The 14,965-nt window shown below is 55.7% G+C and overlaps 1 protein-coding gene across 17 annotated transcripts in view; it reads right to left on the reverse strand.

The window, feature by feature from the left end:
* The window catches only part of BANP (BTG3 associated nuclear protein), a 130,315-nt gene that overhangs the window by 59,400 nt on the left and 55,950 nt on the right, over positions 1-14,965 (reverse strand). For all 17 annotated transcript variants that reach the window (XM_017859984.1, XM_017859949.1, XM_017859959.1 and 14 more), the window contains one exon: positions 5,644-5,883. In XM_017859984.1, the coding sequence (XP_017715473.1) occupies positions 5,644-5,883 (240 nt within the window). The remainder of the gene's footprint in view (positions 1-5,643; positions 5,884-14,965) is intronic.

The following is a 14,965-nucleotide window of genomic DNA, read 5'->3' on the forward strand; positions in this document are numbered from 1 at the left end:
CCTTAGGTTGCAAGGAGGTCACCCTGCAGGAGAAGGGGCTCCAAATCCAGTGACTGTCCTCATAAGGAGAGGGACACAGAGGGAGACACGGGGAAGACAGCCGTGGGGGACGCGGGCAGAGATCGGAGGGATGTGGCCACCACCAGAAGCCGGGAGAGGGAAAGGCCTTCAGAGGCAGCGTGGCCACGCCCACACCCTCATCCCAGGCATCTGGCCTCCAGACCTGCGCAGGGTTCCACGCCAGCCAGACTGTGAGCTTTGTTCCAGCGGCCACAGGAACCTGAGGCACCCTGCAAGACACAACGGGGCCAGGACCACCTGCTCTTGGAGTGAATGATCTGAAAAGAACCACAATCATCTGACAGGTCAACCTTGAATGTACAACTTTTTACTCTGGGCAAGTGAATCCGGTCTCTCCGTAACTGCTAGGAGGTCTCGTGGGGATCTGCCATCCACAGTAGCATTCTTTAGATCACACGAGATCGGGTGTCTTCAAGGTGGCACGGCCGTAGACAGCATCTTTTAGAAAAGCCTTCAGATCCAGGGTCACCAGCTTGGATGCACAGTCCAAGCAGAGGCGTACATGAGCCGTGGATACAAATCCTAAGAACTAAACCAACTTCTCTTCACAGAGAAAAGAGGCGAATGCTGCTGTCCTAAGAGCACATTCCTTAGGAAAATGCCCCAAGGTTTTCCAAGTTGCAATAATATGCTACTTTTGCATAAAACACAAATTTGGTTAGCTGCCCAAATTTGGGGGGTCCACCAAACCTTGGGAACCCTAAGAAAGCCAACACCCCAAAAAGCAATAACCTCCCTCTTTCGATAACCTCATTTCGAAAAGGTGGTAGAGACATTACCTACTGCGTGTTTCAAAACGTAGCCTTTTTTCCTCCAGAAAAAGAAAGAAAATCTTTCTGCTGACAAATAAGGAGAAACTTAAATCAAAATCTTCTCCCTCGTGAGCTGCCTGGGTTGAGTGAGGACAGCCGCAGGCCTCTGACTGCTGAGGCTACAGGCGTCACCGCGGGCTCTGAAGCAACGCAGAGTGAGGTGGGGCGATGCAGCCAATTCCGCTCCTGCCACTGTTCAAGCTGGGGCCTGGGAGGTTTGGTCCATGCACTTATTTGATTTGTTTTGGTTTTTTGAGCAACAATCAGCAATAAGAATGAAACTGGGCCACAGAGAGAAAAGGTAAAGTAATGCTTTTAACATTTCAACAATTCCATCTAAGCATGAGCAACACAGGTACGCCTGGCCAGAGGTGGAGGGAGAAGGAAGGGCTCCTGTTCCAATCTCCCTCCAGATTTCACTCCAGAGGAAGGAAGCCCGGCAGGTGTCGCCCGCCGCCCTCAAGGGCTGCTGTGAGGGAAGGTCGTGCTCTCTCAGCCCACACAGCAAGGTTCCTCTCCATTTGGACACCAGAGGAGCTGGGCACAGGGAGGCACAGCAACGGCCTATGGTCACACAGGCCACAATTATAGACGCTGACTCAACCCTGTCAGCCCCTGCTCCTGTCCCACAAGACACTGCCTTGAGGCTGGGCATGGTGGCTCACGCCTGTAATTCCAACACTTTGGGAGGCTGAGGTGGGGAGTTCGAGACCAGCCTGGACAACATGGTGAAACCCCGTCTCTACTAAAAACATAAAAATTAGCCAGGCATGGGGACGGGTGCCTGTAATCCCAGCTACGTGCGAGGCTGACACAGGAGAATCGCTTGAACCCGGGAGGTGGAGGTTTCAGTGAGCCAAGATCAAGTCACCGCAATCCAACCTGGGTGACAGAGTGAGACTCCATCTTAAAAAAAAAGGACACTGCTTTGCTCATAGGCTGCCAAGGGGGCAGGTGAGTGCTAAGAAAGCCAGCTGCTCACAGAAGCTACCACCCTGGGGGAAAGGTGAGCAGACAGCAGTGTGTGGCCCACAGACTCCAGGCTCCTTTCCGCCCTGCCCGCCCCCTTCCCGGGGCTTCGCCGTGCAGCTCCAGCAGGATGGCTCGCTGGCCCCGCGTCCACACTGTCTAGCCACAAGGCCACTCGCTGGGCCCTCTGAAGGCCCAGGGTGGTTTCCCCTGCAACAGTGAAGACTCGGAATCTCCACCCACTGTAAATATCTGTAACAGACAGAGGCCCGGACCTGCCTGCCCAGCTCTCTACCTGGCAAGGACACAGCGGCCACCTCCCCACGAACGCTGCCCACACCTCTGGACAGCACAGACTCTACAGTCGCTCAACAACACAGCTCCTGCCAAGCAGCCAGCACATCCAGGCGTCACCAGTCCTGCTGGGGACACCACATACCTGGGGCTGCAGTCCAGGATGCTGGGTGAATGCCGCCAGCTCAGAGACACAGTGGAGCTCTGGAGACGGGCTGCAGCGAGCCACATCCATCTCCTCCTCTGTGGCCCCGTGACCTGCTCTCTGCACAGTGGCTTACCTGCCTGCCCACAACGCAGCTGCATGGATGCCGAGTGAGGGCATGGCGCACCTCTCCCCATGACGCCCTGAGCATGAATGCGGCATCTCAACGTTCTGAGACACTTACTCATGCTTTGTGAACTATTTAACAAATATGGCAAATACACACAGAATCAGGAATTCCTCTATTTTAAGAAAATGCACAGGTTTCTTGGCCTGAAAAAAAAAAAGGAAGCCGCACCTGTGAGGTGACAGAGCTCTGGCTGCTGACACAGCACCGTCCGCAGAGCTTGCCACCACCCCACCCACGGGCACTGGCAGGAACCCTCACAACCCCCACAGCCTCCCGCCGAAAACGCACACAAGCCCACCACGTGGGCTTCACGTAAACACAACTGTCTGTGGAATTCAGAAGTGTATGACAGCAGGTGGTGCCCACTACACAGAATGGGCCATCTCCCACAACCCACCACGATGACCGAACTCTAGAGTTCCTGTGAAGCCAAGCCTTGCCCACGTCTCCAGAATCCCCGCACCCCGGGCACCCCTGTTCCACAGCACAGCCCAGTCCATACCCAGCAGTGGCTCCAGGCCCCTCCACATGGCCCTGAGGACAGGTCAGCCTTCCTCACACAAAGTCACCCTGAAGGTCAGCCCCACCATGACCCTCCCAGAGCTCTGCTCAAGAGACCAGAATTCACCGGGCATCTCCAAGGGGCTGGGCGCTGGAAGCGAGCCCAGGAGCCACGCTCCGGAGGGACTTCCAGCAGAATGACAGTGCTAGCGGACGCCCCGGCCAGGGGACCGTGCTCCAGAGCCCAGCTCAGAGCCTGGGGAGGCAGGGCCCATGGGCCCCAAGCCATAAGGTCCAGCAGCCTGGTGAACACAGCCAGTGACCTCAGCTGTCTGGGGGCCAGCCCCGAAGCCAGTGGGTCCAGTGGAGAGGGTGGTGGCCCATGCCAGGTTCCCACTCCCCTCTCCGGCTTCCAAACCTCCACCAAGGGTGGCAGCACTTCCCAAGCAAGGAGAAGCTCAGCAGGGAAGGTCAGCTCACAGCCATCACACACAGGGAGTTGGGGCCTGCCCCATTCTGCCCCACACAGGGCCTTCCACCGCCCTACATGGACTTCCTGAGTACAGACACAGCCACCCCACCGCCATGGGCTCTGCTCTGAGTATTGCCCTGCCACGTCCTTGTCACCTCGCTGGAACATTCCCTGTGCCCGACCAAAAAAAGACCAATCGCAGCCAATGCCCTGAAAGCCCAGAATCCTTAGCCTGACATTCCAAGGCACCGTCTCCAAGGCAGAGCAGCCGGCCTCCAACCTCACATCTGAGGCCCCTGTCATCTTCCTGGAGGAGCAGGGACTCCTCACCTGGGAAGAGGGCCCAGCCCAGAAAGCCACTGCCCCACACAGCACAGCACGCTCATCCCACATGCCACCATCCTCTCCAAAGAGTACCCGCTCCTCTGTCCAGGCTGCGCCTCCAACTCATAGCCCAGACTGACACTGCAGCGACACCCCCCAATGCCACCTCTCAGGTTACAGACACTTCTATCTACCTGACTGCACACTCTGCTGTCGGGGCCGTTTCTCACTCGTCTATACATCTCAGCACACTCTACACTGTGATCCACACACCAATCACCAGCACAAAGCAACCCCCGGCTTTCAAGCTGGAAGCATATCACATGGTCGGGGCGCAGATGTGTGCTCTTGGCCACGCCATGCCCTAAAGCAGAGGGTGGAGAGGGCGGTGGGCCTGTTGCCCGCCTCTGAAGGCAGTGTCCTGCTGGAGCACAGCCACGGCCATGCGCTGACACCTCGTTTGTGGCTGCTTTCAGAGCTGAGCAGTTGAAGAGAGACCCCAGGACCTGCAAAGCCTGAAACATCTGCCACGTGGCCCTTCAGAAGAAGGCTGCAAGTGACCCCGACCCATGACCCTCTGATCCTTGTGACCTGCTTTACTCCACCACTGAGAAGCTGTGAGGAGGCCCCACGTGTGGTCTCCCAGGCAGTTATCTGAGACGACCCTCAGGGTCCAGGACGGGCGCCCACCAGTATTTGAGAGCTGGGGCACACGCCTGGGCCAAGATGTGGCTCATGGGAAGATGCCATGACCTGCTCACACGCGTGTGGGTGGGACCTGGCTCCACCTCTCAGCAGCTTCCAGGAAAATCTGCAGTCAGCACGACCCCCTTAGTCTTACTTAGACCCCATTTTCACAGCAGCTACTGAACAGCCGAGCCCTTCCCCTCCTCACTGCTCCTGACAAGAGGCTCACGGGCCACACCATGCTTCCCAGAGGAGCAAGGCTCTTTCCTGCTAGAACAGTGGCCCCTGCACGGTGAGACCCTGGACACCCTCTGCACAGTGAGATCCTGGACACTGAGGCTCCGCCTCGCTTGCCTTGTTGTGAGATCAGATTTACATTTCAGGCTCCCCTGTGGCGACGCTCCAGAGCCTGGACTGCCGGAGGCCGCTGCCCCTCCCACAGCTTCCCGCCAGGGGCCTCGTGTCTCTCCTGTTTGCTGCTGCTTCACTTTACATCTTCGCCAGAAGCCAGCAGGACAGCTTCTGAAGCAGACGGGCTCTGGAGCAAATGTACCCTGTATGCTGGCAAGGAGGACCTGAGCGCCCATCAAACACCATTGAAGGGCAACAGCACCATCGCCAACTGGAGCAAGTCCCGCTCTTCGGAAGGGAGGGAAACGTCACAGGCTGGGCTGGGCACGAACATCAGGCTTTGGAGCTCTCCTGGCTCCTATCCCAGCCAGGTCAGCACAGAGACCCAGGCACGGCTGCTGAGACCCAGCCCTCAAGGCAGGCGGCACTCCACCCGCTGCGGAGAGGTTCAGGAGGGCCTGGGTCAGCACGGCCAGGATGGCAGGGAAGGCCCCGGCTCTCCTCCTCCTCTCCCTTCCTCAAGAGTGGCCTACAGACAGGAGGCGAGGAGTTTTTACCTTTTAGGGGTGCACAGCAGGTATCTATATTACGGGGCGTGTGGGCTATTTTGGTATAGGCGTGCCAGGCGCAGTGAGCACATCAGGGTCAACCAGGCGTCCATCCCCTCGAGCACTGATCCTCAGGCTAGGATTTCAAACTGCTTGGAGCAACGCAGCCCTGTGCCAGTACTGCTGATGCCAGCGTCCTCAGCGATGCAATGTGGGTCCTGACTCAGCTCCCTGCACACCCCAGTCCCCCAAGGCGGGGCCCGACTTACACCGGATGCCATAGATGGTGAGCGGGTCCAGCTGCTTCTTCCCGTGCTTGCCCTGCCCCGAGAGGTTGGACACGGCCTGCACCTCGCGGTGAAAGAGGTAGTCCAGCAGTGTGAGCGCCATCTTCTCGGCTGTGCGGCAGTTGGTGCTGATGTGCAGCATGTCGGAGGGGATGATGGCGCAGCGCACCCGCATCTCAGGGTTGTTCTCGTCGCCCAGCCAGGTGCCATTGGGGTAATCCTCTGAAAAAGAGAAGACAGGGTCCTCAGATGGCCAAGGTTCACATAAGCTCACACTCAGGACAGCAGAGTGTTCTGCTCAGACACACCCAGGAAAGGTGCTCCGCGCAGGGCTGGGCAGATCCCTCCTGACTTGCGATGCAGTCACCAAGAGCACTGGAGCCTCCGACTGCTGCCCAAGAAAGAACGGACAAGGAGCGGAAACGATCCCACCACCCCCAGAAGCGGCTGAGGTGTCCTTCCATCCATTTCCCATGGATGAATGTGGCAGGCAGGCCGTGTCCTAGCAATCCTCCTTGCTCTGCACTGAAGGCCAGCCCCTCAGAGCTGAGCCTGCCCTGCTAACTCAGTGAAGCAAGCAGATCGCAGCACACCTAGCGCCCCCACATCTGAACCTCCCGGGATGGCCCTGCCTGCTGCTCGCAGAAGACTGGTGGGTGTGTGTCCAGCAGCAGGAGCCTCTGCAGCACCCAGGGGGAGCACAGGCCCAAGTCCGTCCTCAGGTCTGGAAGAGCTGACATCAAACAAGCTCTGGTCTCACACACCAGGTTCTCTTCACAGCCCCAGCAGGGTAAAAAGCTTTAAAAAAATAAAAATGTCAATGTTTGCCCACATCTGGAAAGAGACCACTTGGCACATCTGTCTCTGGGACAACAGAGAGCCAATGCTCCTTCCTGTGTTTAGAGGACTCTGCACTGAGAAGAGGCTGTTGGGCCCTCACCATGGTCCAAAGAGCCGAGCACGTTCTACCGCTCCCTCTGCGCTGTTGAGGGTCGGCCCGGCCCGGCGTGAGAAAATGGCTGTGTGGGACACATGGAGCTCCAAGGGGCTCTGCACTCCTCCCCGTAGAGTCCCGGCCACCACAGTGTTCTGGGTCACCGCCCTTTCATGCTCTGTAAGCCTCATGCCTCCCCGCTGGGCAGCTCCACAGAGAGCCTGGGGTCTGTGCACCGCACCTGCTCTGAACTCCTGCCCAGAGCACTGGAATTCCTTCCCCTTCTTGTAGCCAAATTTCCTTCCCTGCCACAGACGTCCCTTAACCACATGGAACACACCCCTTGTGATCTTGGGACCCCAAAGGTTACTAAAAACAGAAGGAGAAGCCAAGGCTGCGTCCGGAGGCAGGGCAGGGACACGAGAGCAGCAGGGCCAGGTGCCTGTGGGGCTGCGGGGCCTTGGGACCTGAGCGCCAACACAGTCACACACTCTGCTCATCCCGGACCCGGGACCCCAGCAATACCTCGCACACAGGTGGTACCTGCCCCAGCCACCTGCAGAGCGTTTGGAACCTTCCCTGGGGCCCCTCACACCTCACTGCCAGCCATGCTCTCCCACTGGCCAGCCACTCACACCAAGAAAGACGCAGAGGTAAGGGACTCCAGTGTCAGCAGCCGGCTTGCCGTCGCCCCCGTGCACACGATGCCAGTCCTTGCCTCTGCACAGAGTGTAAGTCACAGCATGCCCCGGATGCCAGCATTCTTAGGGCAGTTAAAATGCAGTTGCCCGGACCAGTGCATTCAGGTGTGGGAATGCGCCATGTTCCCACTGTCAGTGAGGCCACAGCAAGGACCCGTGGATAGGCCCACGCTCCGCACAGAGTAGACAGGGTGGCCAGGCACCTGGAGTGGCCTGAGCTTGCCAGCAAAGCACACTCCTGTGGCGACGGAGTGGGACTTCCCACCTGCCTGCCCAGGCAGTGACGCCCGCCAGTCCCTCTATACCTCTCTGCCTCCCTCCCTCCCAAGCATGGGCTCTCAGCTTCCTAGCGGACCCTTCACAAGTCACTGGTCTTCTCTGAACCACAGACTCCTTCTCTGTGTAACGGCGTCTCCGGGTTGTCCTCAGGTTGACCAAGTACAGTATGTGAAAGGCTTGGTGGCTTGTCAAACTCCCTGCTCAGAGCCTCCCCGTGTGACAGAAGAAAGCTCCACACGGGATCATAAATGGGAAAACTCGCACTCCTGCTTGGAAGCTCAGCAGCTTCCCAAACAATCTCTTCCGACCCTGAAGTTGAACCAAAGTGAGGCTACAAGAGTCTCCCTACCCCTGGCACGTCCTCCCCTGTGGAAGGGTGGAAACCTAAATACCCCCCACGAGGGGCCGGGACCTAGAAGGGACCCCACGCTATGCCAGAGTCTCCAAGGCCCAGGGCCAGGACCTAGGAGGGACGCCATGCTATGCCAGAGTCTCCGAGGCCCAGGGCCGGCTACAGTCATGCCACCCTGGGCATCGCTGCCTCAGAACGTCTGTGAGCTTTATTCTGAAATGTCCCAATATTGACTTTACGGCTCCTACAAGGGCAGCCAGCCCTGCCTACCGGGCCAGGAAGCCTGGAGCACAGCCAAGAAGCCAGTGGCTGCCAGGTGCTCCCAGTGTGCACAGTTCCCTCCACGGGCAGCCTTTCCCATTCCCCGAAACATAAGATTTCCATGAAATATCAGAGCAGGGCTGGTCACCCTGTCCTCACACACACACACTGTCACAGGCAGGGCAGTGTGGCTGGGCTCTTGGCTGTAGCTCAGGATAGAAAACAGCTCTAACTTTTGGAATTCAGGACAGAGATGAGTAAGAAGCATCGATGCTCAGAGGTGGTTCAGAAGTACAGGGATGCTGCTAGGAACATATGCTCAGACGTGCATTTTTTCAGAACATCTATCAGTCAGCCTCTATTACATTCCATCTGTATACGAGGAGCGAAACGGAAACGTGACCTCAAGACTAATGAACGGAGTCTCATGGCAGGGGCTGTCTAGAGGCCACAGTTAGAAAGCTAAGAGAATCCAACCTCCGGGTATTTTATCACTTTATCTACGAATCCTTATGGGACACCCAAGTGCCTGGCACTGGGTCTAAAGTTTGGCATCTAAGCCCGTGCTCAGGGTCACAGGCCAATGCCATAGAACACAGCAGTGCAGGCCCTGGCCAGCAGCAGTCCAGTCAGGAAGCAATGGGGAGGGGAAGGGCGGCACAGAGGGGGCATGTGAGGCAAGGCAGCAGTGGTCCAGTCTCTGAGATCTGACGCCACACGCTGCTCACACCATGGCTACAGAGGGTCATGGACTCCATGGGACTGAAGATTTAAATGGGAATCTGCAGGGGAAACCCAAGATGTGGAAGGACGGCAGCCGAGGCAGCTCTGGAGCACTGGCGCCTGCACCACGCATTTCCCAGCGCCACGTGCTTCTCCCGCACGGATGGGAGGCCCCAGACACAGCTCCCTGCTCATGCTGACCTTAGACCATGCCACAGATTTCCTGGTCAGATCTAACCTAAGGGGCTGAATCCTTCCCTGTGTCTGTCCTTGTGAAGGGAGGATTTTTAAAAATGTTCTGCCTTGGGGCCTGGGCAAGGGGCAGAGATTTGCTTGTGGCCCCTGCTGGCTGGGAAGCAGAGGCCGCACAGGCCCAGCTGGTGAATGGGAACTGTCCCACTGCAAGGTCTCCCTGACTCCTGCACCCGGGCTGGGCTCAAGCCAGGGTGACACCCTCAGATGCCATCCAGCGTGAATTGGGGCTGCAGGAATCAGCCTCGATCCCACACAGACGCTGTTCAACATGGGCTCCCAGCCCGGGCCAGCCAGGCCTCCTGGCAGCGCCAGTACAGAGCCCCAGGTAAAGGAGCACGAATGGAGTGAAAGCCGTTGAGGCCCTGGAGGAGCACCTGAGTACCTGAGTCCCTGCACAGCAGCCGCCCGGTAGCTCCTGGAGTGCGAGACCTCGGCCCTGCTCCTCCTGACTCCCAAGTGCCAGGGACAGTGGCCTGCAAGCGAACAGGGAGACAGGCAGGGGTACAGCTGACCTCAGACGAGAACGGGTGACCCCAAGCAGGGAAGGGGGAAGGAGCCACCCAGGGGAAGAACTCCAAAGAACATTCCAGAGTGGGGAGCAGCACCGACCTAGGCCAGGAGAGGCCACGTGCTCCAGGAAGGTAAGATAACTAGCGTGGCCAGAGCAGGGAACGTAGGGCAGAGGAGGGACACGGAAGGGTGGAGAACCAAGCAGGGCCCAGTCACCTAGGCAGCGAGCAGCGTGGTCCAAGCTGAACTGGCACGGACAGAGGGCACTGGCAGAGGGATAGGCAGAAGGGATGGGCAGAGGGTATGAGCTGAGGGGGCACAAGCTGAGGAGGCACAGGCAGAGGGCACGGGCAGAGGGAGCACGGACAGAGGGGATGGGCAGAGGGAGCATGGGCAAAGGGGACGGGCAGAGAACACGAGCTGAGGGGGCACGGGCAGGGGGCACGGGCAGAGGGCACAGGCAGCTGATTACAGGGCTGCTCAGTAATCCAAGAACGGCCGAGGACCTGGGGTCAGTAGGGCTCACAATGAGACCCACTAGCGTTCCTAGCACTGAGGTTCATTTAACGGGAACTCTGGGTAGATGAGGGTGGTCTCCAGCGACACCAAGCATCTCTGGACTTAGGACATGGAGATCCCAAACACAGGACCCGAGGCAGGCAGCAGGAAGGGCAGCAGCACCCTATGTCATTGGCCTCCCCAACCATCACCCACCCACACCAGGACATGGGCCATGCAGGGCCAGTGTGAGGACCGTGTGGGCACAGTGGGCAGGGGCTCTCAGCTGTAGCCACCAAGCTGCTAAAGATCCTGAAGCCTCTCTCAGGAACTGACAGTGCTGAAACACACTTAGCTGAGCTCTCACTGAAACGCAGTTAGCTGAGCTCTCTGTGGTGAGAGAGTATTTTTAAAGTGAACACTGGACAAGAGTTCAGTTGTTTTTCAAGCAGTGAGTCGAAATCATGTCAAAGTGTCACTGAGACCCTCCAGGAGGGATGACGTGGGCTCTCCAAGCCCAGACCGAGAATCTCCCTGACTTAGGGAGACAGCCGGCTCCTGGGGGGGCTGCCACCTGCCACCTCCGTCCTCCCCAGGCTCCCACCTCGAGGCAATGTGGGGGGAGCCGCTAAGCTCATCCTCTCGCAGGCTCAGGCCCCACCGAGGGCTGGTGTGCAAACGTCCAGACCCAGTGCACCCAAGGATGGCTGCGCCCTCCATCCCACACAGAGCTGCCCCAGCTCTGGGTGGCTCCTCCTGCACCGCAGGTCACAATGAGCCCTCGCTCCACAACCACTGGCCTTGTCCAGGCCTCAACACTTCTTCCTGACCTTTTTTCAGCACTGCAGGAGACTCTGACTCTAGACTCTGCCTCCACCAGAGTTACCCAAAGGCCACCTGGCCAGTCCTCCCAGGAATCTCCCCCCTCGAGCATCCAGCAGGACCCAGCTTGTGCCGGCCTCTCTGTGTTGGCAGCTCACAGCTCCACGCCCTGTGCTTCCTGCTCAGCACAGCCACATTATCAGTGCTGACCCACCCGTCTACTGGTTCCCATCCACACCTGTGTCCACGGATTTCCTACTGACAACATCACTCCCACTTCACTCCTCTAAGTGCTAGAGATTTTCAGGCATGTTCTCAGACCAGCAGCATCAGCAGTGACGGGGAACTTGCTGAAAATACTCATTCTCAGGCCCCACCAATCAGAGGCTGTGGGGTGGGCCCTGTTTAGCAAGGAGGTTCTGAGGCAAGGGGGTTCTCACCTGTACGAGGAGGGCCCCGTGTGTAGAGAGAGAACATGAAGGATACCACTCCAGGCAGGCTTCCCGCCTCCTGCACCAGGAGAACACAAAGGCCCGCTGAGCTCTGATGGGTGCGGGCAGCGGTCTAAGGACTAGGCAGGGGGCAGGCCCACGTCACACCGCACTGAGGGAGGGCCCGTCCTGTGAGGCAGGCTCCTGAATCCACACCTCCACCACTTCAGAGGGCTCATTTCCTCAGTCCTCACAGTAACTCCAGCAGCTGAGCCAGTCCACTATCCAACTTACAGGAGAAGTGCTCACACATCTGCAGAAATGAATGACCCTGATAGAGGTCGCAGGCCAAGTGAGAGGCAGACTGGGAAAGGAGGCAAACGCTCTAGGCCATGAGAAGTCCCTGCCTGCTAATGACCAGTGATTCACACATTTCCAGTGTCTCTTCCTAGAAAGCTGCCGACCCTCAAAGACTCTGAGTTTAAATGATGCCTTTTCTGCACTGACATGGAAGGCACTGTCTCATATCTGCTTCCTGATATAATCTGCTGGATTACTGGACTTTTATATATTCAGAATGCCCTCCTGGGGGTAAAAAGGGAAACAAAACAATGATTTAAAAATCCCAGCCTGGAATCTGTACTGTCAGACCACAGTGAACAGTTATTAATTTATCCTTTCTTCTTATGCAGTCTATAGAAAGGAATTAACCAATAATTGAAATAGTCTTTTTAAGATCCCTCTCTCTCCTACTTTCACTTGAATGCTGACTTCCCAAGAGCAGATGAAACAATTCCAATAAATGTTAGTCTGTGTGTTGTCCAAGACCAAAGCCCTAACTTCACACGAACACCCTGGGAAGTACAGTTCTACGGTCATTTTTCAGGCGATGGCTCAGGATTCCTGTCCCTGGGATTCCACACGTTAGTCCCCTGTAGTCACAGAGGTGACAAATGCCGGATTTCCGTCTCCGGCAGGACAGTGAACAAATCAGAAGGCCATCCTTTACAAGTCACTGGGCTGCAGGGTTGTTCAAAGCCTTAGAGCATGGTGTTAATTTCCACAACACAACCAACTCCACGTCAGTTCAGCTCAAGGTCAGCCTTACCATCTCCAGGTAAGTCTTCAGAGAACAGATTCATACTAGATATGCCATCCCTGCCAAAAATTAATTTTCAACTGGCTTTTGCAAAGGCTTACTCAAGCTGTTTATGAATTTCAAAAGCAACTCTGCATAATGGTTCCAACAATGGATAACACAGAGCAAACCCCCGTAGAATTCAAACCTAAAGGCAGCCCAGGCTGCGTGGTGACACACATCACAGCTCAAAATGCTTCCAGAGCCAGGACACGATTAACCGTAACTGTCAATAATTCATCTCTCCTATCCAAGGTGGAGAGTAAGAATTCTACGTGGAACGCATGAGACATTTCATCTGTTGGGCTCCTCATCATTATTTGCCCCACAAGAAAATACAATGTGTTGGGGTATGCCAGGATCCTGGGGGATAGGGACACCCCATAAAGGTAAAGCCACATTTGTCCCAAACACGCCAACTCTGGCCATCTACTGGCTAGATGTCTACGTCACGTATGGATGCTTCAAAAGAACCTCCATTCCCATCAGGTACTAGTGGATGCCTAATGAATATTTGGGATGGGAAAAGGGGAGCAGAAAGATCAAAAGGGGAGGGGAGGGGAAGAGAGGAGGTGTCCTGAGAAGCAAAAGTCCACGCGCCTGGAGGACAACTATGAAAACCAGGTGGGCTCCTGATAGGGTGGCCTCGCTCTACAATCAGGGACTTTATGATTATGTGACATCGTATTTGAGAATTTTAGACATCTGTAACACTGACATTTCACAAACTACACATTACAGAGACTTCAGTTTAGAAATGGAACACTGTACCATTTTCTTTCAAAATGCTTTTTTGGTGTGGGCTGCTTTGTTTTTTTCTGAGTGAGCTGTTTTCCATCAACAATTCTATTGTAAAGATTTTGCCTGTAACGCTTAAACATCTCTTCAAGTGAACAATAATTTAACCCTGAGTTAAAAGGATCCTGCGCCTCCGGGTCACGCAGAGAACCCGAGTCCAGCACCAGTCGGCGCCCGAGCTCCGGAGAGCTGAGCACCTCTAGCGCCTGAGAAGTTTGCTGTCCAAGCGTCTGGTCTTACAGGGCAGGATGGGAAGGGGGTCTTTCCGGGTGGAGGAGGTGGTGGGGAGGAGCCTGGGTGAACTCCTGACTGCTCAGCACCAACACGGTCATGGGTCAAGACTGCTCCCGACACCTCCATCCTAGGGCACAGGCTGTGCATCCAGAAACTCAACCCAAGCTGCTGAGACACCATCAACCCCACTCACTTACCCAGACTGCCCTTCTGGCCGCTCTGTGGCACACAGAGCCACGACTGTTCTCACACTGCTGTCTCCTGTTTCCCTTGGTTTTACTGTGGTCACTCATCTCTCTGCAGTCCTATTCTTATTAGCAATCACCTTAGGACTACCATGAAAAAGTTGTTTCCCTGTTACCTCACACATACAGCACTTATGTTGAAACCACATAAGATGAATTCTGTAAATAAATGTTTGAGGAATATTTGTAGCAAAATGTTCTTCTTTCCATGTGCACGGATGGCATCCCATGGACTGCAAGGTGTGTGAATCTGACCACACAGCACAGCATGGCTACGTGGCTACACATTCTCTTTTCCACGTGCATGGCTGACATTCGTGGACTGTGAGGTCTGTGAATCGGCACAGCACAGCGTGGCTACATGTTCTTATTTCCACATGCATGGCTGACGTTCCGTGGACAGCGAGGTCTGGGAATCTGACCACACAGCATGGCGTGCCAGCAGCAGCTGAAGGACGGCCGCAGCTGACAACTCTCACAGCTGCCCAACTCTCCCAGCTGTGCCTCACCAGCCTTCACCAGCATCATCAAGGGCTACCATGTAAGTCATTCTACTGACTGGGAGGTCCATGGGACCAATTCCTGGCAATAATTCAATTAGAATTCAATGACAATCCTTCCCCACTGAAATTAAGTACCTAACATTTTACGTGTAGGATTAGTCCATTTTGTAGGAATTAGCAAATGCATACACAGCAGGAATTTAAACTCTTGATTAACAACCTAACTAAATCCCTTAATGGACAAACAGATCCCACTCTAGGTCCATTTTAGCTCAACTTGTTTCTCTAACTCAGCTGGCAGCTTAGTCATTGAACAATGGGGCCCCACACACTTTCAAGTACAAAACAAAGCTATGAGCACACTAAGACCAAAACTACTGACAAAAGGCAAGCACAAGGACAAAGACACAGTCTACTGTTCCCTGCTTTCAACAGTCAGGAGCTACAGTCCTTCTTATTCCAATGCGACACAGTCTACTGTTCCCTGCTTTCAATAGTCAGGAGCTACCGTCCTTATTCCAATGAGACACAGTCTACTGTTCCCTGCTTTCAACAGTCAGGAGCTACAGTCCTTCTTATTCCAATGCGACACAGTCTACTGTTCCCTGCTTTCAATAGTC

Source organism: Rhinopithecus bieti, unplaced genomic scaffold (genome assembly GCF_001698545.2).
Source record: "Rhinopithecus bieti isolate Rb0 unplaced genomic scaffold, ASM169854v2 scaffold_1618, whole genome shotgun sequence".
NCBI lineage: Eukaryota > Metazoa > Chordata > Mammalia > Primates > Cercopithecidae > Rhinopithecus > Rhinopithecus bieti.